The sequence below is a fragment of the Jaculus jaculus genome, chromosome 6 (genome assembly GCF_020740685.1).
Source record: "Jaculus jaculus isolate mJacJac1 chromosome 6, mJacJac1.mat.Y.cur, whole genome shotgun sequence".
Classification (NCBI taxonomy): domain Eukaryota; kingdom Metazoa; phylum Chordata; class Mammalia; order Rodentia; family Dipodidae; genus Jaculus; species Jaculus jaculus.
In genome coordinates this window covers 161209570-161233224 of record NC_059107.1, presented here as the reverse complement: position 1 = coordinate 161233224, position 23655 = coordinate 161209570, and the positions used below count along the sequence as shown (strand labels likewise).

The window sequence follows — 23655 nt, the reverse complement described above, 5'->3', positions numbered from 1 at the left end:
GTGCTGGAGGAATGGTGCCCAGGCTGGTCTCACTGCACCCCACCAACCCAGAATTTCCTTCACTGCTTCAATGAATGGCTTGAGACATCAAGCCAAATGGGCTGGGCTCAGTAGATTCTCCTACTGTTTCTTTTTCTTTACAGTTGCCTCTCGCTGTGCATGTGGCTATGTTTCAGAGCCACACAAGGGTCCCATCTCTGGATGATAATCTTGGACTCCAAGCCCCAAGTGGGAGGTGGGCAGTCAGCACCTGGGTGTGGAGGGGCCAGTGTGAGGCCATTAGCCCTGACAACAGGGAAAAGTCAGCTTTGTGGGGGACCCCGTGTGAAGTCACTGACCGTTCACTTGCAGCCCTAGGGGACAACAGAGCCAGCTGAGAACTAGCAGAGCCAGGGACCCGGCTCTTCATGATGGTGAAGGGCTCGCAGGACACACAAGCTCCAGAGGCCCTCCACAAGGCATTTGGTCAAAAACAAAATGCGTGAGACAGAGTTTTGCTCGAAACAGCTCTCCATCTTGTGAGGTCAAAGGCACCTAAGGACGGACACAGGAGTAATGTGGGGGCAAGGTGCGTCACAAACCTCTGGGAAAGGGGTTGAGGTGGGAAGGCCAGGGGCACAGGAGGCAAGAAGCTCCTAATTTGGGGGTTCATGGGGTCTGCCGTCCCCCGCGTGCTTGCGGAACAGGCTGTAGAGTACCCGCAGCGTGCTTTTGGCATCCTTGTTCACGATGTCTGTGGGCAGAGAGGGCAGGACAGCCGGTCAGGACAAGGTGAGGGGTTGCCTGGACAGACAGGTTGCCCGGGGGCCGGGACTGTCCATGCTAAAACAGCGGATCTCCAGCAAGCTAGTATTGAGGGGCCCCACTAGGTACACACTCTCCCCCAGTCCAGACCATTCCCACTCCCACTGCTCCTCCTTCCCTTCACACAGAGCAACTCGGGGTCTGGCTTCTCCGGACGCTCAGCCCTGGGGACCTCCGGCCCTGCCCCACGTGTAGACATACTGGCCACCGTGCCACTTGGGCAAAACCCCACGGCCAGGGTTTCCTCGCGCACCTGCAAGCAGGGGCACCCTAGCACATGCGTGACCCCCGTGCCTTGCACCTGCTCTGGCCTGCATTCCCAGGCCACCCAGGCAACAAGGCCATGGCACCCTCTCACCTTCAGGGCTGACGGGATGGCTGAGCAGGCCTTCATCCTTCAGCAGCTCCAGGGCCAAGGTGACATTGTGCAGCTACAGGGACAAGGCCAGTTAGATGTTAGTCAATAAGACTCTGGGTCTAGGCACCAGGGCCACCCTGTCACTTGTGACACCCATCCATGACCACCCAAGTTCAAATCCCTAAACCACAACAGCAAGCAAGAGCCGTCCACCCCCTCCAGTCATCCCCCATGGGCGGAGAGCTCATTCCCTCACACAGGGGTCCACTTCAGCCCTCAGCCATGCCCACTCCCACTCGGAGCTGCTGCTCAGTGCTAGACACGCGTGACTGACGAGGTGCTGGGTATTGGGTTGTTCAGGGAGGGCTCCCTGGAGGAGGTGACACCTTGCAAGTGAGTTTGTTCAGTGAGATGACTTTGTCACAGAAGGGAGTGATGGCTCATAGGTGACAGAGTGCCCTCAGAAGTCAGTGAGCAGTCTTGCTGCACCTGGAAGGCCATTGTCAGAGAGCAGAGGGACAGAGCGGCTGAGACAGGGCAGGGTCACAACGTGACATAGAACGTAGGAACACAGAGCACTGCTCAGACTGTTCTCTGGAGAGTTCGGGCCCTCGGGGAGTCAGGTGGAGCAGGAAGGAAACCTGGAAGGGAGGGAGCACCAGCACCCCACAGCAAGCTCCTCTGCGGGTGTCCCCAAGTGCCTCCCAAGAATACCCTGGGGAGTGAGGTTCATGGTGACTGTCATCATTGATGCTGTTTGCAGGTAGCCCAGGAAGGCTGATTCCAAAAGCCTGTCAAGGAAGTTGGTATCTGTGGTCAAATGGTTTTGGAAACTGTTGGATTAAACAAGATAGTATGGAAATTCTTCGCTGCAGGACTTCTCAGAGCCTTGAACACATTAGTGCACATCATGACATTTTGGGAGTATTCGTGTTTCCCCAAGCATTTGATCACAGACCTTGTTCAATGTAGAGCATTTGTTTCATGGGACCCATGCTCTGGAAATGCGTCATTCCCTTACTCTTACTCCTCTTCCTCTTCTCCTCCTCCTCCTCCTCCTCCTCCCTCTTCTTCTTCAACTCAGTGCTGAGGATGGAATCTAGGGTCTCCTGTATGCTATGCAACTGCCCCACCATTGAGGCAACCCCCTCCTTCTTCGTATTTTTTGGGGTGTGTGTGTGGTCCATGCACGTCGGTGTGTGCAGATGCACATGTCGAGTGAACACACGTGCAGAAGTCGGGGCAGCATGTCCATGTTCCCCTCCATCGCTCTTCTGCCTCACTTCCTGAGGCCAGACTGTTTTCCAGCCTGACTGGCTGCTTCGTGAGCCCTAACCACCCACCTTCCCCACCTGCTCATCACAGATGTGTACATTCAGATTCTTACACGGGCGCTGGGGATTGAATTCAGGCCCTCACGTTCACACGGCAGGCACTGCCACCCGCTGAGCCATCTCCACAGACCCTGAACTTGTCATATCAAGCCTTGAGCTTATGATCCTCCTGCCTCAGCCTCCAGTGCAGCTGGGAGGCACGGCCAAACCCAGCTCTCCTGTTGACATGAACCAAATCTGTTGAGTATTGACTATGCACACACTGGCTACACACAGGGGCCAGCCATGGGCCAGCTCCTGCCCTTGGGCATCCACGCTGCAGGGTTTGTTACGAAGGACAACTCTGGCTTCCTTGTCAGGACAGCCCGTCTTGCTCTCAGCAGCCTGTCTTTTCTGTCATCTTGGGTACACCTTGTGATGGTGAAGGGAGAGCTGGGTGCTCCGCAGAGCAGAGGGGGGTCAGGACCAGGGAGGCGTGCTCCCGTCTTCCTGGGAGAGATAATTGAGTGTGGGCAGAAGCCGGATCTTCCTGGCTCCAGAGCTTTGATTTCCGCAGAGCAAATGACCACCTCTCTCTCTCTCTCTCCCCATCCCTAACTCCTATTCCCAAAATGAATGAGAATCTCACACCAACCCCGCAGGGCAGCGTGGTCTGATAATGAAAAATGCAATTTGGAGAGGCTGTGCTGCCAAGATAACAATTCTTCTGGTGTCCCACCTCGCAAGAGGGCTGCTGCTGCTGGCTGAGGACCCGTGGGCATTTTTAATATCCGTTCCTGCCCCCGAGTTTCCTCCCTGCACCCCAGAATCCTCACTGGGGTCTGAGCTGAGGGCAGCTGTGCACCCTCATCTCTTCTTACTCGCGGTCAGAAGCAGGCTTGAGCACCGGTGGGCTCAGGAAGTCAGCCATGCCCAGAGATGGTGGATGTCCCGGGCAACTGTCCTGGCTTGCAGCTGGAGCTCAAAGCAGCAAGCACAGGCCCTCGTGAGACTCGGCCACCACGGGTGACAAGGATCGGAGTCCACTCTGTTGACTCTGTTCCCACACTCCCTCCTCAAGCCTGGATATACCACCTGAAGAAGGTAGATCTTTCATCCACCATGGTGCTCCTGAGCCCTTCCTCCCTCCACCCCGTGGGCTCACTCTCCCTCCAAGAAAGATGTCAGAGTGGGAAGCAGCCTGATCCCTGGGGAAGACGTGATACAGTGGACCTGGTCCCTGGGGGAGACGTGACATAGGGCATCGGGGTGGTCCAGGGCAAGTGCACAGGCCGCTGGGGTCTGAGTCTATAAAGAGGAGATACAACTTGTCCGGCTCCCTCCTTGTGTGGAGTCAGGGGAGGTCCTGTGTGGACAGCAACCCCAAGGGACATAGGCGAAGCCACATTCAGAAGCCTCAGAGTATAACGGCAGTGTGGGGGAACTGAGAAGGGTTAGAGCTGGGAGGCCGCTGGGAGTGAACCGGGAGACGGCAAGGACAAATGGGAGGTCAGGCCATGGGAGCCTGCAGAGTTGGGGGAGGAGGACGTGGTGGGAAGAAGGAGAGCCAGACTGCGGCAGATGATGAACTCCAGGAGCTCCCGCCCAGCCCACAGGCCAGATAAGACAGCCCAAGACAGCTGATGTGGTTCCAGGGATACCCTGTGCCTGAGAGAGGACACAGGGATCTTTCTCGCCCCGGGGACTGCACCTGGGCACAGCTCCTGGTCCTGCCTGGTGTTCAGCTTCATGAGGGAAAGTTGCTGTTGTGGAGAGTCCCAGGATGTGGTATGGATGGAGACGGGCAGATGCCTGGAGTCCCAAGCAGGCTACCACCTGCCCCCACTCCAGCAACACACCCCTCTCCTCCCCTCCCCCTCCCTCAGCTGCTTGGCGCTCAGAAGGCTATGGGTGGCACCACAGAGGACACACGCCCTTCCTCACTTCCTCCCCATGGCTCTCCCCTCAGCTGCCCCGTCCCTGTGTGGTCTGCACAGCAGGACAGCCCTGGTGGCTTGTTTCAGAGACAAGAACCTGAGAAGCAGGCAGTGAGCTGCTAAGTGGTTCAGGCTCATTCCCTCCCCAAACAGGAGATGAGGTGCCACCCCCTGTGCCCAGGATTGCCATTGGGAAGGTAGTATGAGCTCTCCCCCCCCCCCCGCCTCCCTCTCTGGCAGGGTGCACCTAGAAGGGGTGTTCCAAGCAGGGAAGAGCCTGAGACCAAGCCCAGAAGTGGGAGAGAAAAATGCTTGGGCGCATGTTCCTGTAGCTGGGGCCTGGCAGGTAGGGAAGTGGTAAGGGGCGCCCTGGCTTCTGCACAGACAGCAAGCTGCACAGTTGGATGGCCCATCCGGAAGTCCCCACTACTCTTGTCTCCCTTTCTCCTCCTGCCATTCCCCTCAGCTGGAGTCCAGAGGACTCTTAAAGCCAGAGTGGTGTGGAATTGTCCTAAAGGACTAAGCAGTGATGAACAGACCCTCAGAGGGCAAGGGGTCTAGTGGACGGTGGACTGGGTGAGTAGATGGTTCGGTGCATTGAGGGACGAGATGGATGGATAGGTGGATTAATGGATAGGGTGTGGATGCATACACAGATGGGTGCATAGATGAATTGGACAGTCAATGGGTACAGAGTGTGGATAAATGGGCAGATGTACAGATGGGTGGATAAGCGGATAGGTGGTTGGATGGATGGATGGATGGATGGTGGATGGATGGATGGATGGATGGATGGTGGATGGATGGATGGATGGATGGATGGATGGATACATAGATGGATGGATGGATGGATGGATACATAGATGGATGGATGGATGGATGTGTGGATGGATGGTGGATGGATGGATGGATGGATGGATGGATACATAGATGGATGGATGGATGGGTGGATGGATAGAGCTGTGATGTTCTGCCAAGCCCATGGGTCTAAGGGCCCATGGATAGAAGCTTCTAGAAGAGCAAGTAGATAGATGGATGGGTGGATGGATGGATGGGTGGGTAGATGGATGGGTGGATGAATAGATGGATGGAAAAGGATAGGTGAATGGATGGATAGATACATAGATGGATGGATGGGTGGGTGGGTGGATGGATGTGTGGATGGATGGTGGATGGATGGGTGGATAGATGGATGGATGGATGGGTGGGTGGGTGGATGGATGTGTGGATGGATGGTGGATGGATGGGTGGATAGATGGATGGAAAGAGGGATAGGTGGATGGATGGATTGATGGATGGATAGATAGGTGGATGGATGGATGGATGGATGGATGGATGGATGGATGGATGGATGGATGGATGGGTGGGTGGACAAGAATAGGAGCAAAATGCTCTTCCACCTTCCACTTTGCCTGAACATGACTAAACAGACTGGCAAGCCAATCCTACACATCTGTCCAGCCAGAGGAATGGCATGGAGGAAGAGCTTGGGGACGTACCATTTCCTCTGGAGAGCTGGGGGTGAGGAAGAACGCCTTCAGGTGCAGGAAGAAGCCCCGCAGCTGTCCCGTCAGCAGCAGCAAGATGACTCCGTCTGCAAACTGCAAGTGTCATGAGCTTAGTCTCAAGTGTCCCCCAGAGTCATGTTTCACACACTTGGTCCCCGGCTGGTGGCCGTGTTGTGCACACTGAGGGCACCTTGTTCCTGTCTCCTTCCAGCTTCCTGTCATCTTACACTGCATGCTCTCGCCACCATGATGCTCTGCCAAGCCCGTGGGTATAAGCGCCCATGGAAGGAAGCCTCTGGAAAAGCAAGTAGAATGGCCCCTCCTCCCTTAAGTTTCCTTTCTCGGGCATCTGTCATGTGATATAAAAGTAATGAATGCAGCAAGGGAAGGAACTGGGCGCTCTGGCATGGGGGAGGAAGCTGAGGTCAGAGGGTCTCAGTCTGCCTCTTCCAGGCTGGGCAGGTTCCGGGAAGTTGCACAACCTCTCTGAGCCTGGGCTTCCTTTTGGGAAACGAGGGTGGCATGCCCCACCTCCCGGGTTGTTTTCAGCAGTAATATAAAGCAGTTATGGGCTGCCTGCCTCATCTATGTTCTCAATAAAAGAGCTGTTTCTAAACTTGCTGTGGAATAGCTTCATGTCTGCTTTTAAATGACATACTGCTCCATCAGTTACAGAAACACAGGCAAAACCAGAATGAAGGATGACATTATTCCATCAGGGAAGGCAGGACACAGCACACGGGCTGCATTAATATTTCTGTCTGTTCTGCCTGTACATTAGGAGATAAAGCTGCCATTTCTGCCATATGCTAATATAATCCCACCGAATCTCTTCAAAGATACAAAACACAAGATTGGATATTGCAGGAAAAGCCGGTGCTCCAAGACTTTAATGGAATTTCCTCCTCATATTAAGTCTGTTCCGAGGTTATTAGCGGGGGCCTGAGATCTCTGCTGTGGTCCCCCGAAACACAGCTGGAAAACCCAACTCCATGCCCTTCCCCCATCATCCAAGTGTCTAAGCTCGGTCCTCATGCACATGCCATGATCCCTGGAGAAAAGACGAACTGGGAGCTGGACCAATGGCTTAGTGGTTAGGGTGCTTGACTAGAAAGCCTAAGAACCAAGGTTGGATTCCCCAGGACCCACGTAAGCCAGATGCACAAGGTGGCGCATGTGTCTGGAGTTCGTTTGCAGTGGCTGGAGGCCCTGGTGTACCCATTCTTCCCCCCTTCTATCTTCCTCTTTCCCTTTCTGTCTTCCTCCCCTTCTCTCTCAAATAAATAAATAAAAATGTTTTTTAAAATAGATGTAATAAGTAGGATAAGAACCTAAAACGTTATCTTGTTCATGCCCAACAAATATGTCATCAGCACACTGGCCCATTGTTGCCTGTGGGGCTGTGGTGTGCCGAGCAACGCAGCAGAGATGGTCAGGGCTCATCCATCACACAAGCCCGTGAGGTTGTCATCGACATGCCCCTTTTATAAGCAGAGGAAGCTGAAGTTCAGAGAAGTCCAGTAACTCATCCAAGGTCACCCAGACAATTTGGAGTCACTCTCAGAGCCCAAGGGACACTCATAACAGACATAGGCTGGGAACATCTACGTGACTTCGGTGTCAGATATTTCTGCCCCACCATGTTCCACATCACCCACCAAGCTCATGCGGCCACCAGGTGAAGTGGTCAGGAGCTCACACCGTAGCTCCAACTGTCTATGTTTGAATCCCAGGACTGCCACTTTAAGTAGCCTTGGTGTCTCAATGGTCTCGTGTGTTGAGTGCAGCCTCATCGGTTCCCATGCCAAGACGCTGTTGGGAGGACTCTGAATTGATGACCAGAGTTCTTTGCGCAGGGGAGAACAAGTCCTGAGGGCTGTGCTATTTGGCTTCAAGTGTGAGAAGATGCAGCCAGCCCTCCCTGGCTAATGCCACAGACCTTGAGTCTACTTGGGATGCCACCCGCCCACCTACACCGTAGCAGAAACTGGAGGCCAACATCCACACAATCACGTCCAGTTGAGGCCTTCCCAGTGTCCAGCAAAGCCCCTGTCCTCACCCTGAAGACCCTAGGTGTGTCAGAGTCTCAACCTCTCTGTCCCCTTATGTTGCAGAAACACCATGGGGACAGATCATCCCTGAGGAAGGCTGGCCCTGTGAGGTTCCATTCCTACCTGGGGACAGTTTGGTTTGTGTCTCCACATGGGCTGAACCCTCCAGTGCTTGGCAGAGATGTGGGTGGGGTCCCCTCAGGCTGGATCTGTGCTGGCTCCGGCAGCCACACGTGGCAAGCGCCTCCCAGCACAGTCCTCAGAGCCACATGCGAGTGAGTGCAATCACAGGGGAGGCCCATGGGCACTGAGTCTTGTCTGACTCTCTAAGATTCATTATGAGAAACAAGCAACAGTAAAGACAGCTGCAGAGGTGCCCCCAGCTTTGCTCAGAACCCCACAGCTCCTTCACCCAGTGTCCCCAGAAGGGGGTCCTGGTAGCCATACCACTTAAAAGCAGTATACCCCTTGCCAAGCATGGTGGCGCACGCCTTTAATCTCAGCACTCAGGAGGCAGTTAGGAGGATTGCCGTGAGTTCGAGACCACCCTGAGACATAGTGAATTCCAGGTCAGCCTGGGCCAGAGTGAGACCCTACTTCAAAAACCAAAAGAGGAGAAGGAGAGAAAGAAGAGAGACAGCACACCCAACTGAAGAGGACCCTGGGCTCTGAGAGATGACGCCATATCCTCGGGCTACAGCGGGACTTCTTGGGGCCCATGGAGCCCTCTCCCCCGCCTGGAGACCCAGCCATGTGCTCCTACCTGGGTGTCCAGATTCTGCACAGACAGGCCCAGACGCTCTAGTTTCTGGTTGACGAAGCTCATGATGGCCTAACCAAGGGAGAGCAAGGATCTCAGAGCCATTCAGGGGTGTGGGCAGGCCACCTTCCCACCTGGGGTGGCAGAAAGCTGCCTCCCCAACACCCAGCATCCAGCAGGCGAGAAGCAAGGCCCTGTCTCCCCGAGGCCCCAGCGAGCGGACAGTGGGGGCAGAGACAGGCACCTGCCTGGGGCTCTGATCTCCCTACCTCTTTCACGGTGTGCACCTTCTCCGGAGCCAGCGTAAATAATTCATCAAAGACGTCCTCTGCAGACCAGATCCGATAAACAGCTCGTTACAAAACTATTACCTTTGCACCAAACACAGAATGCTCTTGCACAAAAGTCTCTCAGAATAACCAGCCCAGTGGGAACAGTAGTTTGATCTCCTGGTTCTTGAAGGTAATGGGCCGGGGTTGAGGACACAGCTCCCCTGGCTGTGAGCCTCAGACTCGCACCCTTGCTGGGTCCCTGTGATATGAGCCAACGCATTTCCCAAGGGGACACTGCTTCTCAGTCCAAGAATGCCCAGACTTGGCTGAGGGCACTTTTGTGCTCAGATGGTTTCCCGCTTCCTCTGCCCCTAAGGTGTCACCCAGCCTGAGACACTCCTCCAGGGCACCCATGTGCCCATGCTGTTCCTCGGCCCCTCCCCTCAGACCTCAGCCATGCCATCTGTACCACTGTGGTCTTCCTGCCCACACGCAGCCTCCCTCGGGCCCATCTCCAAAGCCCTTCCAGGCATCATTTCTACTTCTGCGGGGGAGGCGTCTCTCAGCACCTCTGCCCGCACAGCTGCATTGTATGTGGGGAGCACTCAGGGAGAAATGGATTAGGGGGGAAGGAGGCAGGGAAGGATAGGAGGTGGTGGGGGGGATATGTGGTTCAGTGGATGGATGGATAGGCGGGTGATGGAGAGATGCAAGATGGGTAGGTGGGTGCATGCCTGGATGGAAAAATGGATGAATCAGTGAGTAGACAGGTGGAAGGTAAATGGATGAGTGCGTGAATGGGTGGCTGGATGGGTGGATAATTGGAGGGAAGGATGTATAAGTGGGTGAGTGGATATATAGTTGACCAGACCCACTGGTCAAGGAATAGATAGGTAGTTGGAGGGGCAGCCAGGCCAGGGCACTGACTGACTTACTCCCGTCACAAGAGCAGCGCCTGCATTACTGCACACTCTCCACTGAGCGCTCCTCACAAGCTAAGCATGCCCACAGACCTCCTTTAACCCCCACCACAAACTTAGAAAACATGACTGGTGTGCTTTATCCCAATTTATAGATGAGGAAGCTGAGGCACGGACAGGTTATAAGACCTACCCAAGTCCATGTGGCTAATGAGCAGAATAGTTAATGGCCCTCACCGTCACCATCATTCCATCCTCACCGTGTGGACTGCCAGCCTCTCTTACCAGGGAAACAGTACCAAGCACCCAGCTCCCGGATGGGCAACGGAAGGAGGGACAGCCTCGAGGGAATAGAGCTTGTCGCACAGATGACGCAGCCCCTGCTCATCTCATCTGCTTTGGCCACATCAGCATCAAACAGGGAGATTTCCATCCATCACTGAACTACTCACGCGGAGGCTGGTCCTGGGTGCTGCTAAGGGAGAAACGAGAGGAGAGAACAAAAGGCAAAGTGACACAGGAGGAAAAAGACCTTCTTATTCCACAGTGTGACACGTTCGTTCACTCAGCTCCCCCGGCCCCAGCAACCCCATAGGCAGGGAGGTGTAGGGAGGGTTTCTGTGGATACCAAAGAGCAAGAGAGACCAGCACCCTTGCTGCGCACACGCAGACCCTGAGATGCTGAGGTGCCCTGGGTGTGGCTGTTTGTGGAGGGGGCTCCTCAGGGGTACAGCAAGGAGCGTGAGCCTGTCTCTGGCTTGTGTGGGAGTTCTGCTGCACGTGTGGCATGCACGCACGTGTGTATACATGTTTATGATGGGGTGCACATGCGTGTGGAGGGCAGGTTTTAATGTCACATGCCTTCCTCTATTGGTTCGCCTTATTTTTATGAGACGGGGTCTTTCACTGGACCCAAAACTCACCAACTGGGCTGGACTAGCCCAGCTAGACTACTGGACAAACCCTGTTGGTAATAGACATTTTGCTCAAACCAGAGAAAGACTGTGAGGCCCTGGTCAGAGCTTATGTCCTAAACCCAAGGCCTAGCACCCCAGAGAACAGAGTATGGGGGTTGGAGGAGGCTACAGTGATCTACAGCCCTCCCCCCACCTCTGCATTCCCCGGATCCTCCAGTCTCTGCCTCCCTGGCTCTGGGATGACAGAGACTTTCAATGAGCCCAGCATCTTATGTGAGCACTGGGGATAAAACTCCAGTCCTCATGTTTGTAAGGCCAGTACTTTACCCGTGAAGAGTCTCCCCGGCCCACTCTTGTCTCACTGTCCGAGGCTCAGGACTCCCCACAACCCCTTACATTGCCCCACCCCTCACTCACATGCAGCCCCACACTGTCATGATATTTTTCTTGCCTGTCTTGGGGCTTTCATACAAAGGACACCATACATGGTTCTTTCACTCCATTTTTACTGATTTTGTTGAATGTCTGGCCTATCACTGTCCCACAGAGGGGAGGTGCCTGAGCTGAGGAAGGCTAAGCTCAGTGACCACAGTGCCAGAAGGGGAACCAGGCTGCCCAGAGCTGAGGCCAGCGGCTGAGATGAACCCCAGCTCAGCAACACCAAGGCTTCCAGGAGAGACGGGCATCTGCGTACTGTGCCCCAAAATCCCAGCCCCAGAAGCCCCAGGTAAGTCAGTCTGGCAAAAAGAGACTGCGACTCAGAGCCATCGCCCAGCATCCCTGAAACCTGGCCATAGAAACTGTGAGAGGAAGCATTTGCCCTTTGCCTGTTCGGGGTTTTGCTCTGTTTTAGTTTTGGAGTTTTGAAGACAGGATCTCACTCTGGAGCCCAGGTTGACCTTGAACCCTTGATCCTCATGCCTCAGCCTCCCCAAGTGCCAGGATTCTAGATGTGTGCCATTAAGCCTGGCTCTGCAGTTGTCGCAAGCGAAGGTTTTGTGTCAACTTGTGGTATCCACAGCCATCAACAACTAACAAGTTCAAGAAGCCAGAGACCGTGGACATACCTGGCAGCTGCCACATCACCAGTGAGATTCCAGCAGCTGTTAGTCTCATCATAGCAGGGTCTAAGCCAGCATCAAGCTAGAGCCCATGGGGGATGGCTTGCCACTAACCAACCCGTGGCATCTCATCCCCAGGCCATCCGGTACCTGGTGGTGCTGCCCAAGGGCCCAGCTTCCTCTGGAGGGCTGGGATCAGTAGGGCAAAAGCCAGGTCTGTTCTGGAAGTAGTCACCATGACTTCTACATGGCAGGGGTACAACTAAAGTTCTGGCCACAAAACTCAAATTCATCCCAAAGAAGTAAAAGTGGAACAAAGTTTGGGTGTGGTGGCACACACCTTTAATCCCAGCGCTCAGGAGGCAGAGGTAGGAGGACCACCTTGAGTTCAAGGCCACCCTGAGACTCCATAGTGAATTCCAGGTCAGCCTGGGCTAGAGCAAGACACTACCTTGAAAACCAAATTAAAAAAAAAAAAAGTGGAACAAGAGAGTCACACACAAGAGCAACCTATGCACTGTGTGAGAGCCACACACGTAGCAGAGAAGTTAGAAATGATAGGAGACACTCCCATAAGGACGTCTTCCCCAGAGGACCCATAAAGCTGGCAAAGCAGAGATGAGAGGCCACTACCAGCAGCTGGGGGCAGCAGACCAGGCAGGAGCTCCCTCCCAGGCCAGCCCCAGGCCCCTTTGTGGCTGGACAACACTCACTAATAGACATTCTACTCAAGCCAGGAGAAGACTGTGATCTCCTGGTCAGAGCCTGTGGTGCCCCAAACCCAAGGCCTAACACCCCAGGGGATATAGTATGGGGGTTGGGAGGGATTACAGGGCTTTATGGCACCTCGCCCCATGCCATGGTGGGGATGAGAGGCGATGGGTGTGGCAAGGGCCCGTATTCCCAGCCCAGCCACCACACATCTCACCCTTACCTGCATTCGGTCAGCTGTTCCACCACCTTCTCTGACCTCAGGCCTGTCCTGGTGCTCTAAGACAGGGAGAAAGGGTTTGATCTCAGAGAGCCCTGGGAACGAGCCAGCGGGGCCAGAGCAGCCTCTGGACATCCAGGTCATCCTGCTTCGTGTCCACCTCAGGAGCCCCCATGGCCTGGCTTAACTGACCACCCTCCCTGTGCACTGTGAGCTCACAAGGATGGGACTGGGGCTGCCTCATTCCTGAGACACCCAGACTGTAGGTGGGAAAGTTAATGGGCATGTGTTGGGGGGAAGGGAAAGGACAGAGGAAGCTGGGGAAGGAAGGAGGGACAGAGGACGGGGTTAAGTAATGAGCAAGTTAATGGTCATCTCTGATGTATGCAAGTACAACAAAAGCCATTAATTTGGCTCTATCATGGTTTCTACTGATTGTCACAACTTGACAGGACCTAGAATCTTCTGTGACTAGGTTAGAAGACCCATCCTAACTCTGGGTCCGATCCTGGACTGGAGAAGAAGGGGAGAGCTGGCTGAGCGGTGCCTTCGCTGGTCCCCCTCTGCCTCCTCACTGCGGACTGAGGGTGAGCAGCTGTCTGTGGCTCCTGCCACCATGCTCTCCCCACGCTGAAGGACTGTGACCTGGAGCTGTGAGCTGAGACAGGCCTTTTCTCCCTCAAACTGGTTGCTTCTTGTTGTTTTGGTCAGGCATTTGACCCCAGCAATAATACAGGCTCAGCGGGGGATTTGGGTCAGTGGACTTGGAGAAGGCAGGCTTGGTCTGTCAGAGCTGGCTGGACACTGCTGGTTCTGTGAGTGACGTGAGTCAAAGGAAGCCTGCTCAGGCCCAGACCCTGGGTGAGGGCTTCAGGCAGCTGGGAGCTGGTGGACCCTGCATGGTGTTCGGAGCTGCCTGCGAGCAGTCTGGAGGTCAGTGGCTCCTGGGCATTCATTCCCAGGGCACAGTGAGCACTGACAGACAGCAAGACTTCCTGGAAGAACCCAGTCATGGGCACTGTTGACAAACGAGAGGCGGTATCTCGGGGTGGCCAGGGGCAGACAGCCACCTGTAACCTATGAGGGATAATGCCACCACGGGGTTTCCCTCACAGCCCCTGCCCCTGCCTCTGCCAGGCAGTGCCAGCTACTGAGACCAGGACGAGCTGGCCAGGGCCCTCCTGCTGCTGCTGCCAGATGTCTGCCAGCGCAGCCCACCCCACTGCCGAACTGGTAGGGTGTGATGTTTCTCACACGCCCCTGGTTCTTCCTACCCCATGCAGCACCCTCCCCAGGAAGGTGTGGCACCATGGAGTAAGATGCTCAGCCTACCTCGATGTGGATGACTTCCACCTGGACACCGGCCGGGAGGGGCACGTCGGGCTGGAAGTGCCTGGCCAGGGCCACGAGGAGGTGCAAGGTAGCCAGCAGGTCCTTGTTGAAGATGGCTGGGAGGGAAGATGGAAATAGGTCAGAGCTGGGGACTCAGAACCCACAGCCGTCATCAAAACTTCCCCATTCAGGGCTGGAGAGATGGCTTAGTGGTTAAGCGCTTGCCTGTGAAGCCTAAGGACTCTGGTTCGAGGCTGAATTCCCCAGGTCCCACGTTAGCCAGATGCACAAGGGGGCGCACGCGTCTGGAGTTCGTTTGCAGAGGCTGGAAGCCCTGGTGCGCCCATTCTCTCTCTCTCCCTCTATCTGTCTTTCTCTCTGTGTCTGTCGCTCTCAAATAAATAAATAAAAAATGAACAAAAAATATTTTTTTAAAAAAACTTCCCCATTCAAACCTCCGAGGTCAGTGTCCAGCCATCGTGAGTGAGCAGGCTGTGTGAGGGACACTGCCCTTTCCTCCCCTGTTCAGACCTTGGAGGTCAGTGTCCAGCCATTGTGAGCAGGCTGTGTGAGGGACACTGCCCTTTCCTGCCCCGTTCAGACCTTGGAGGTCAGTGTCCAGCTACCATGAATAGGCTGCACATTGGACATCACCCCTTCTGAGCTCCCTGCTTCTACTTATTCACTCTTTTGTTCAGGCCTGGCACAAGCACCCCCATTTTGATGCTGACGTTGTTCACACTTCAGGTATGCCGGGAAGCAAACACTGTGTCAGCCATGCAGTGGGGTACAAACAGACCAGCTCACTTTGTATTCCTGAGGTTCAGTCTTTCCTTGCAATGCCATCTTTTGCAGTGTGAACGTTTACTCAGTGCCATTATATGGTTTTGGTTTTACAGGCTCACAGTGAAGAGACGTTGGACTTGGGATATTTGAACAGTGTTGGGATTGGTAAAAATTATGGGGACTAGCCGGGTATGGTGGTGCATGTCATTAATCTCAGAACTTGGGCGGCAGAGGTAGGAGTATCACCATGAGTTCGAAGCCAGCCTGAGACTACATAGTGAATTCCAGGTCAGCCTGGGCTAGAGAGAGACTACCTTGATTATATATATACACACATACATTTCTAAGGTTGGACTGAACGCATTTTTACATCTTGATGGTTGTGAGTTTATGGGGGCCAGGGATGGAACGTGGTGGTTTGAATCAGGGGTTCCCCATCAACTCATGTGTTCTGAATGCTTGGTATCTAGCTAATGTAACTTGGGAGGTGGAGCCTTGCTGGAGAAGGTGTATTGCTGGGGTGGGCTTAGGGCTTTATGGCCAGCTCCCCCTTGCCAGACCTTGGCTCCCCCTCTGGCTTCCCAGCTCAGAGCACTGAGCAACTGAGGGAGAAGGAGTTTTTCCACCCCAGTGCTGGGGATCAATCGTAGGGCCTCACACTCACATGAGGCAAGAGCTCCATCACAGAGCATGCTCTTTACTTAAAGATGGGGCCTCACTAAGTTGCCCATGCTGGCCTCGAACTCTGTAGCGCAGGCCAGCTCGTGGCCCTCCAGCCTCATCCTCCTCATGCACCACTGCCAGACCTCGCTTGAGATATTTACCAATGTGCTGGGCAGGGGCGTGGGTACAGGGCACAGGGTAATATACCCACTGGTTAACAAACAGTGAATTACTAAGTGGGATTGTGGTCTGCATCTGACCTGGCAGAGGGGCACAAGTCTTGGACAAACTGACTGCATCGCTGAGAAGCCCTTATCCTTAGGTTGCCCTAGCAACAGCAATGGCCCTCCCCCCCCTCCCCAGAGAGATGCATGCACCCCTTCTGTGTAAACTGGAAGCAAGACAGAAGGCCCAGCCACCGCCCCCATGCGGGTAGCTCTGGGTGGGCCCCCCATACTTTCCACGCTCCATTTGGCCTGTGGCTCCTCCACCTGCAGACTCCGGTTGGCAGCCTCCAGGACGACCCCCAGCTTGCGCCTCTGGCTGGCAGTAGTCAGGGCAATCTCCTCCACCTCAAGTTTCAGTGCCGCCAGCTTTTCTGAAGGCAGAAGGGGTGGTGGGGTCAGGGAAGGGGCCAGCAGGCATCACAGGGACACTCTTGGGAGGATGAGCCTGGCCGGTACATGGGTCTAGGTGATACGCTCAGTACAGAGCCCTGGGAGACCCCCTACAGCCTCATCCAGACATCCTTATCAGCTCAAGGAGACCCCATCCCCTGTCCACATATGAAATGGCCCAATAGGGCACACGGGTCATGTGCGTAAGCATCTCACGACCCCCTCTGGCCCACTTCACCTTGGCCACCTGTACTCATATCTTGGCCTCCACATGGGTGTGGGTCACCTGATTCCCATAGCACAGTGATGCCTAGTGGTTACGCCTCCGCTTCTAGGCTGGCATCGCAAACCCTGCTTTCTGTGCTGTGAAACCTTGGGCACATTGCTAAGGCACTTCTGTTAGCAGAGGTGGGGGTGGGTTGGGGTGGGGCGAAAGGAACAGTGGCAAGCCTTGGCACCTGTTCCCTAGCAGTGCCCGAAGCCTAGCAGACGCTGAGGGTGACAACAGAGCCTATCTGCCACGCCCAGCAGAAGCGTGGCGCTGGCCGGCGCTGACGGCAGGTCCTCACGTCTCCACACTACTCCATGAACCAGACCCATCTGCAGACCAGTCATAGCCATCAAGGGCAAAGATAGGGTGGCTCTGGGGCTTGTGGGAAGACCTGCCAGGGACCAGAACATGGCCCTCTGTCTGGGACCTCCCTTGGCTTGTGGGCCACCTCACGCAGAATCGTGTCCCCTCGCAGCCCCAGGCAGTCTGAGGACAAGGATAACGGATGTTGCGGGCGTGGTGGGGCTGAAAGAGACCGACCCAGGCCCTGGCCTGGCTGGAACCACAGCTCCGACCCTGGAAGGAGCAGCGCCCCCACCCCAGAAGCTCAGCAGCACAGAAGACCAGCAAGAGGCTATGGTGGGGACTGAGACAGGGAGGCGCTGTGGGGCTTACCGAAGCTTGGTGGGGGACAGACAAGACCTTGCAGCCCTAAGAGCTGCTGCTTGGGGACCCAGTGATGGGGGCTCCACTTACGGAACCGGTGATGGGGCCTTAGAGCCTCCACTTACGGAACAGGTGGTGCAGGATGAGCCCATCGAACATGTCCTCCTCCAGGCTCCGGACCACGATGTGCTCTTGGTGGAGTGTGGCATTGATCCACTCCATCAGCACCTGCTGAACACAAAGGGATGGCTGACAGCGGTGGGGGTCAGCCGGCCAGGCTCCCACTTCAGCCTGGGGTACCCTCCTCCACCTGCCGACTTCTACTCACCCCTTCAAGGTCTGGTCGAGTTGCACCTCTTCCAGGAAGCCCTCCCTGGTCTCCCAGGCCATTTAGGTACCTGTTCTGAGTCCCTAAGACCTCTGGTACTTCTACAGCGCTATGGGGCTGTGGTCACGGGGTGTGAGAAAGTTGGGACTAATGCAACAATACCTAAAACTGGGGGCGTGGGTGGAGACTCGGGTGATGGGGACAGCTGACAATGGGCACTTGGCTCAAAAGCCTAGGTTGCCTCCCAGAGAAGGTTGGAGAAGCATGGATGCTGTGGGTGCTTCTGGGAAGGTCTTCAGAGGAAGGAGGGGTGTGTTGTTGGAACCCAGAGGAAGGCACTATGGGAACAGGGTACAGTCTCTGGTGAGGCGTCTGTAATTCAGGGGCTCCAGGACTGGCTCAGAGAGGTCAGGGCTGGGGACAGCTGCGGTGGACAAACAGGCCGGGTGTGGCCAGTGTACCTTTTGTAGTTGTTCGAATTTGGGGTCCTTCCGTGAGGTGGGTGGCAGGTATTTCCTCTTTCCTCCTAGAAGCCAAGATGGAGACCCTGCAGGCCACCCACAGAGCCCAGGCCCCAGGGGAGCCTGGTCTTGACTCACCCCAAGTACCTTCCCCTCAGGTCCTCACAGGCATCTTCCCAGCCTTCGCTGTTTCGTGTCTGTGGGGCCCTCCTCAACTCAGAAGTCACACGTAACTGCTGCCCTGCGTGTTTTTGCTGCAAGGCCACCCACTCACTCAAAGTGAGCGCACAGCCCAAAGGAACCAGCTATGTCCCCGGCCATGGCGGGCGTCCGCTGTGCTCTGCGGTCCCCGGCGCCCTCTGAGGCCAGCCTTGGGGTCTTGGTCAGCAGTGCCCCCACATTGTAGATTCATAGAACCCGTAGTGCTCTGGTGTCAGAAGCACTGCCAGCCCGGGGCATGAAGGTCGGGGTGCACCGGGCACCTGAGTATGGTTCTGGGAGCAGGCATTGGACTAAGCCCAAGAGAAGACATGGGCAGGAAAAACAGACTGCGGGATCAGATGGCAACTTGGGGCCCATCGGAGCGTCTGGGCACAGCCTGCTATGTCATGATGGAAGACCCCTCCTCCCCTCCACCGCCCTCCTCCCGCCGGGCCGTCACCTCCTGGGAGCGCCTCCTCTGCAGGCAGGGTCACCTCCCTTGGGAGCTGCAGCAGGTTATACAGGGACTCCGGCTCCATCTGCTCCCTCACCTGCTCTGACAAAGGGGGTCACTGTTCAGAGGCCGGGACTCACCCAACACTCACTGTCTCCTCCGCGTGGGGAGGACAGAAGCTCAGCTCGGGGTCACCCAAGGGCGAGGCAACAGTGAGAAGAGTCCTGGAGCCCAACCTTGCAGGATGACGGGTGGAGAAGGCTCGGGGTGGCGGGGAAGCTTTTGTCCTCCAGAGGCCTGCCTCCCGCTGCTGTCCCGGAGCCCCCACCCCGCCCGGCACAGCCAGGACACAGTAGGGGTACAGCTGTCACTCAGAGATCAACAAGGGCATCAAGCAAGCTGGGAAAGCACTGTGGGTTCACCCACGTGAGGACAAGCTCCTGGGCATAGAGCCCACAGTCCCCCTCCCTTCAGACTGGGAATCCATGACAGGCTGTCACGGCGCGGGCACCGCCAGCCCTGGAAAGAGATCACTACTGCTCCCCCGTTCCGCACAAGCTTGGCTCGCAGAGTGGTGGCTGGTCTGCACAGCCACCAGGTCTGAACACAACTCTCCAAAGCTGTGGCATTCCCAGCACCCCACCCCCCCGCCCAGGGAGGAGGGCTCCGAGCCGTTGTCCATCATAACAGCTGGTGGAGGACCACCAGCACTCCCACTTAGCACCCTGGGGGACCGTGCCAAGCACCTCCCACATCTGGAGAGAGTCAGATTCTGAACTAGACCAGCAGACCCCCTTCCTGTTCCCCAGCTTTCTTCCACTTCCCGTCTGTGGACATTTCACTTGCTGCACCCGTGGCCTTGCCCCTCCCCTTCACTTTCTAACACCTAAATCTTCCCATCACGCCCAGCCCACCCACACATTTAGGGCGGGGCGTTCATACTGCCAGGAGTGAAAGCTGGGAGCCCCGGGCTGTGGGGAGGGAGACACACACTCAGAGCCCTGGAGCCAAGCTCCTCAGGCCACGGCTGCTTGGGAGGCTCCAGTTGGCCCTGAAGCAAGAAGTCAGTAGACAGAGCCACTGAGACTGACTCCCAGCTCCAGATGCCCGCGAGGGAGAGGAGAGGAGAGGAGAGGAGAGGAGGGGAGAGGAGAGGAGAGGAGAGGAGAGGAGAGGAGAGGAGGGGAGGGGAAGGGAGGGGAGGGGAGGGGAGGGGCAAGAAGAGAAGAGAGGACAGGAGGGAAGAGGAGAGGAGAGGAAAGAGTAGAAAGAGGAGAGGAGAGGAAAGAGTAGAAAGAGGAGAGAAGAGAGGAGAGGAGAAGAGAGGGGAGGGGAGGGGAGGGGCAAGAAGAGAAGAGAGGACAGGAGGGAAGAGGAGAGGAGAGGAAAGAGTAGAAAGAGGAGAGGAGAGGAAAGAGTAGAAAGAGGAGAGAAGAGAGGAGAGGAGAAGAGAGGGGAGGGGAGGGGAGGGGAAGGGAGGGGAGGGAAGGGGAGGGGAGGGGAGGGGAGGGGAGGGGAGGGGAGGGGAGGGGAGGGGAGGGGAGGGGAGGGGAGGGGAGAGGAGACAGGCTCCTGGCCTGCTCCTCCTCCCGCTCTAGACGGGTGGCTTTGGCCTGACTCCTCCCCTCTTTGGCCTGATGCATCTGTGTGAGGAAGAGCTAATCTCCACGCTCAGACACGTGGACACACTGGAACTGCTTCTGGTGACCTCAGCCCTGGCTAGTCGCAGGCCTCAGTTTCTTTTCCTGTTTTTTTAAATTTATTTGCAAGCAGAGAGAGAGAGAGAGAGAAGAGTGACAGATTACAGAGCGAGAGAGAGAAGAGAGACAGAGAGAAGAGAGAGACAGAGAATGGGCGTGCCAGGGCCTCCAGCCACTGAAAATGAACTCCAGACCCCACGCCCCCCCTGCATCTGGCTTACATGGGTCTTGGGGCATCAAACCTGGGTCCTTTGGCTTTGCAGGCAAACGCCTTAACCACTAAAGCCATCTCTCCAGCCCAGGCCTCAGTTTCTTCACGGGGAGGGGATCACCTCTCTCCCTGTGCAGTGCTGATGCTGGAATGGAAACTTTACCTGACACAAAGAGAGGCAGGCAGATTCTTCTGTGGGGAAGGGGCTTGGCCACTCCTCAACAGAGCATGGCAACAGCCTCAGCCACATGGCAGAACTCGGGGTTCCCCTTGACTGCCCCCTTGCTATGGAGCCAGGCCTTGGGGCTCCCCTTTGACTGATCCCCTCGCTGTGGGGTCTCCGCTGACTCCTGGCTCCCTGAACTCCTCTACGTCTCTGTGAGCTGTAACACCCAAGCATGTGGGCAGTGGAAGGTTCCAGCAGCCCAGGGGTCCATGGATCGAGAGGCCCCCACAGACTCACCTAGCACCTCTTCTACAGCAGGAAACAAGCGAGGCCTGGGAAGCTCAGAGGATGACCAGGGTCCCAGCAGTAGCAGGTTCCGGGTCCCTCGGTCGCCGGGGGCCTGGGGGAGGGAGGTGGCGTCTGCTGCTCACTTCCTCTGAGCTGTGGGCTGAAGGAGGCTTCCTCCTCTCTGAGCACAGGCTGAGGAGAGGACAGGACAGTGCTGAGTGAAGGGCCCCAAACCCACAGGAAGGCTGCAAGAATGCCAGCCCCGCCCTCCCTCCTGGCTCTCCAGGGGCTCATGGGCACCTCAGACCCCGTCTTTCTCACTACCCCTACCCTCAATCCTTCCTCACCATTTTCCAGACAGCAGCTGTCTGGGCCAGAGACTTGGGGTAAGTACCCACCCTCATGAGCAAGCTGAGCATCCTCCACCTTTGCCCGTCAGGACACTACCAGACCTCCAGCTCTGCCAACACCCACCTGCCACCTGACCAGCCACCACTGCCATCTTACAGCCTCTTTGTTTTATTTTAAAATTTTATTTAGTGTGTGCATGCCCGTGTGCAGGCCAAAGATTCTTGCTGCTATAAACGTATAGTAGAGGCTTGCACCACTTTTTTGCATCTGGCTTGCATGAGTGGCTTGGGAATTAAACCCCTGGCCATCAGACTTGACAAGCAAGTATCTTTAACTGCTGAGCCATCTCTCAGCCTCTGGTTTGGTGGGGTTTTTCTTTTTCTTTTTCTTCTTTCTTTCTTTTTTTTGGGGGGTGTGTGTGTGTTACAGTCTCATGTAGGTCACTAACCTCAAATTCACTTTGTAGCTAAAGATGGCTTTGAATTTTCACTCTTCCTGCCTGGGTGTTGGTGATACTACACACAGCTATACCCAGCCAGCAGCTCTTAATTAGAAGCCAGACTATCCAGCCCGGCCCCAAAGACCCTGCATCCATAGCCTAGCTGCCCAGCTCTTCACGTGGCTCAGACCTCATCCGTAACAAGGGCTCCAGTGCCTCTTTCTACAGGAAGCCTTCCCTGACTGCCTCATCTAAAGCAGGTCCTGCTGGTGGCTGTGACCATGAGGGTTCAGCCAGTGTGATGGGCTGGTGTCTGGTTCCGGGCAGGGCAGGCCTGGCCTCTCTTGCTCACTGCTGTGCCCCAGTGCCTACAACAATGCATGAAGGGCTTCAGTGAATCAAGGCTAGTTCTGCCTGGGGGAGGGGAGCTGTACTGGTTACTTTCTGTGACAAAATTCAACGTAAGGAAGAAAGGGTTTCTTTTGTCTCATGGCTTGGGGGGATACTGTCTGTGGTGGTTTGAGTGTTGAGTGTTGAGTGTGTCCCCCATAGACTCAGGTGTTTTATTAAGGTTGTAACTTGGATCTCCAGCCGCCTGGATGGAAGAGGTGTCCCTGGTGGCGGATGAGAATTCTAGCCGGGGGGTATGTAGCGAGCCCGGGGTCTGCGGCCCTGCACGCTGCCAGTTCGCGTTCGCTGCTTTTGGGTTTAGCTGACTGTGGGGCTGTTTCTCTCTACTTGGATGTATGGAAGCAGCTTCCTCCACCATTGAGGGAAACCCCTCCACCCGGATCTGTGAGCTTGAAACAAATCCTCCCATAAACTGTGTCTGCTTGGATGTGCATCCCAGCAACGTGGAACTGACTACAACAGCATCCATCGTGGTGGCAAAGGGGCGGAGGCAGGAGAGTGGGGTGGTGTCCCATCATGCTCACTTCAGGAAGCAGAGAGGGATGAATGCCGGTGCTCAGCTCGCTTTCCCATTCTCCCCTTTCTAATCGAGCTCTGGACCCCAGCCCGTGCCCGCGTTCAGGGTGGGACTCTCCTGCTCAGCCAGACAAAGCCCTCTGCAAAGGCCCTCACAGGCACACTGCGGGCTCACCCTCGGAGGCTCCTGGGCCTTGTTTCCTGGTATAGAAGAAACAAGAGAAGTTTGTGGGGCCTCTTAGCCTAGGGGGAGGGGTGCTGAGCTGCGAGAACCTTCTACCTATCCACATGTTTGTTTGGATGCTGGAAACTCACAGAAAAGGCTCTAAATCCACTAGAGGTGACAATGACAACCAGCCACCACAAGGAAGCAGGCTTTCCACCAGAGCACAGGGCTTGGTGGCTGTGTAGGAGTTTGCCAGTTGAAGGGGGTAGGAACACTGGAGGCAGAGGGACAAGCGCAGGAAAAGGCTAAAAGGGCCTCGGCAGAGACCCCAGAACAGAGGTTGAGTCACAGCCCTTCAGGGCCAAGCTGGTTTTCCTTGGAGCTCGAAGCTTGAGCATCTAATCTGAAATTGAGAGAGGTGACCAGCTGAGTGACCCTCGCTCTGCAACACGTCAGCAGAGAAGTGGCTAGAGCAGGTGAGAAGCAGAGGAGGGGCCCTGAGAAGTCATCAAAGTGACAAAATTAGCACCATCATTCTTGATCATTTCTACCCAGTGGCCAATGGGGACACACACACAGTGTGTCTGGGACTTCCCCTGGGAAGCAGGCGTAATTGTCACCTGCTGCAAGGGTGAACTGAGGCTCCTGCCCCCACCAGTGTCATCCCAGAGCGTCTGTGAAAGGCCCGAGCTCACGAGGACGTGGAAGACAGGCAGCTACACTCAGGACTTCGTTGCTTGTGGGGCAAAGCAGCTCAGCCGGGCTTGGGGTGCTCTCGTTCTGAGCCCTGGATCAC

At 55.8% G+C, this 23655-nt stretch overlaps 1 protein-coding gene across 4 annotated transcripts; it reads right to left on the bottom strand.

Annotated features, from left to right (window-relative positions):
• Positions 1-492: 492 nt before the first annotated feature.
• Parvg (parvin gamma) lies at positions 493-21119 on the bottom strand. Of its 4 annotated transcripts, none has more exons than XM_045152806.1 (14): positions 20986-21119; positions 18618-18708; positions 17957-18021; positions 17496-17612; positions 17293-17395; positions 16071-16211; positions 14165-14280; positions 12836-12891; positions 10376-10398; positions 9001-9059; positions 8735-8803; positions 5912-6013; positions 1163-1235; positions 493-733 (listed from the first exon to the last, which is right to left on the bottom strand). In XM_045152806.1, the coding sequence occupies exons 2-14, from the start codon at positions 18694-18696 to the stop codon at positions 636-638; spliced, it is 1101 nt and encodes a 366-aa protein (XP_045008741.1). In that variant the 5' UTR covers positions 18697-18708; positions 20986-21119; the 3' UTR covers positions 493-635. The 4 variants fall into 4 exon arrangements, with proteins under 4 accessions (XP_045008741.1, XP_045008742.1, XP_045008743.1 ...); XM_045152807.1 differs by having other exon boundaries at positions 10376-10395; XM_045152808.1 differs by lacking the exon at positions 17496-17612 and having other exon boundaries at positions 17293-17398.
• Positions 21120-23655: the final 2536 nt, after the last annotated feature.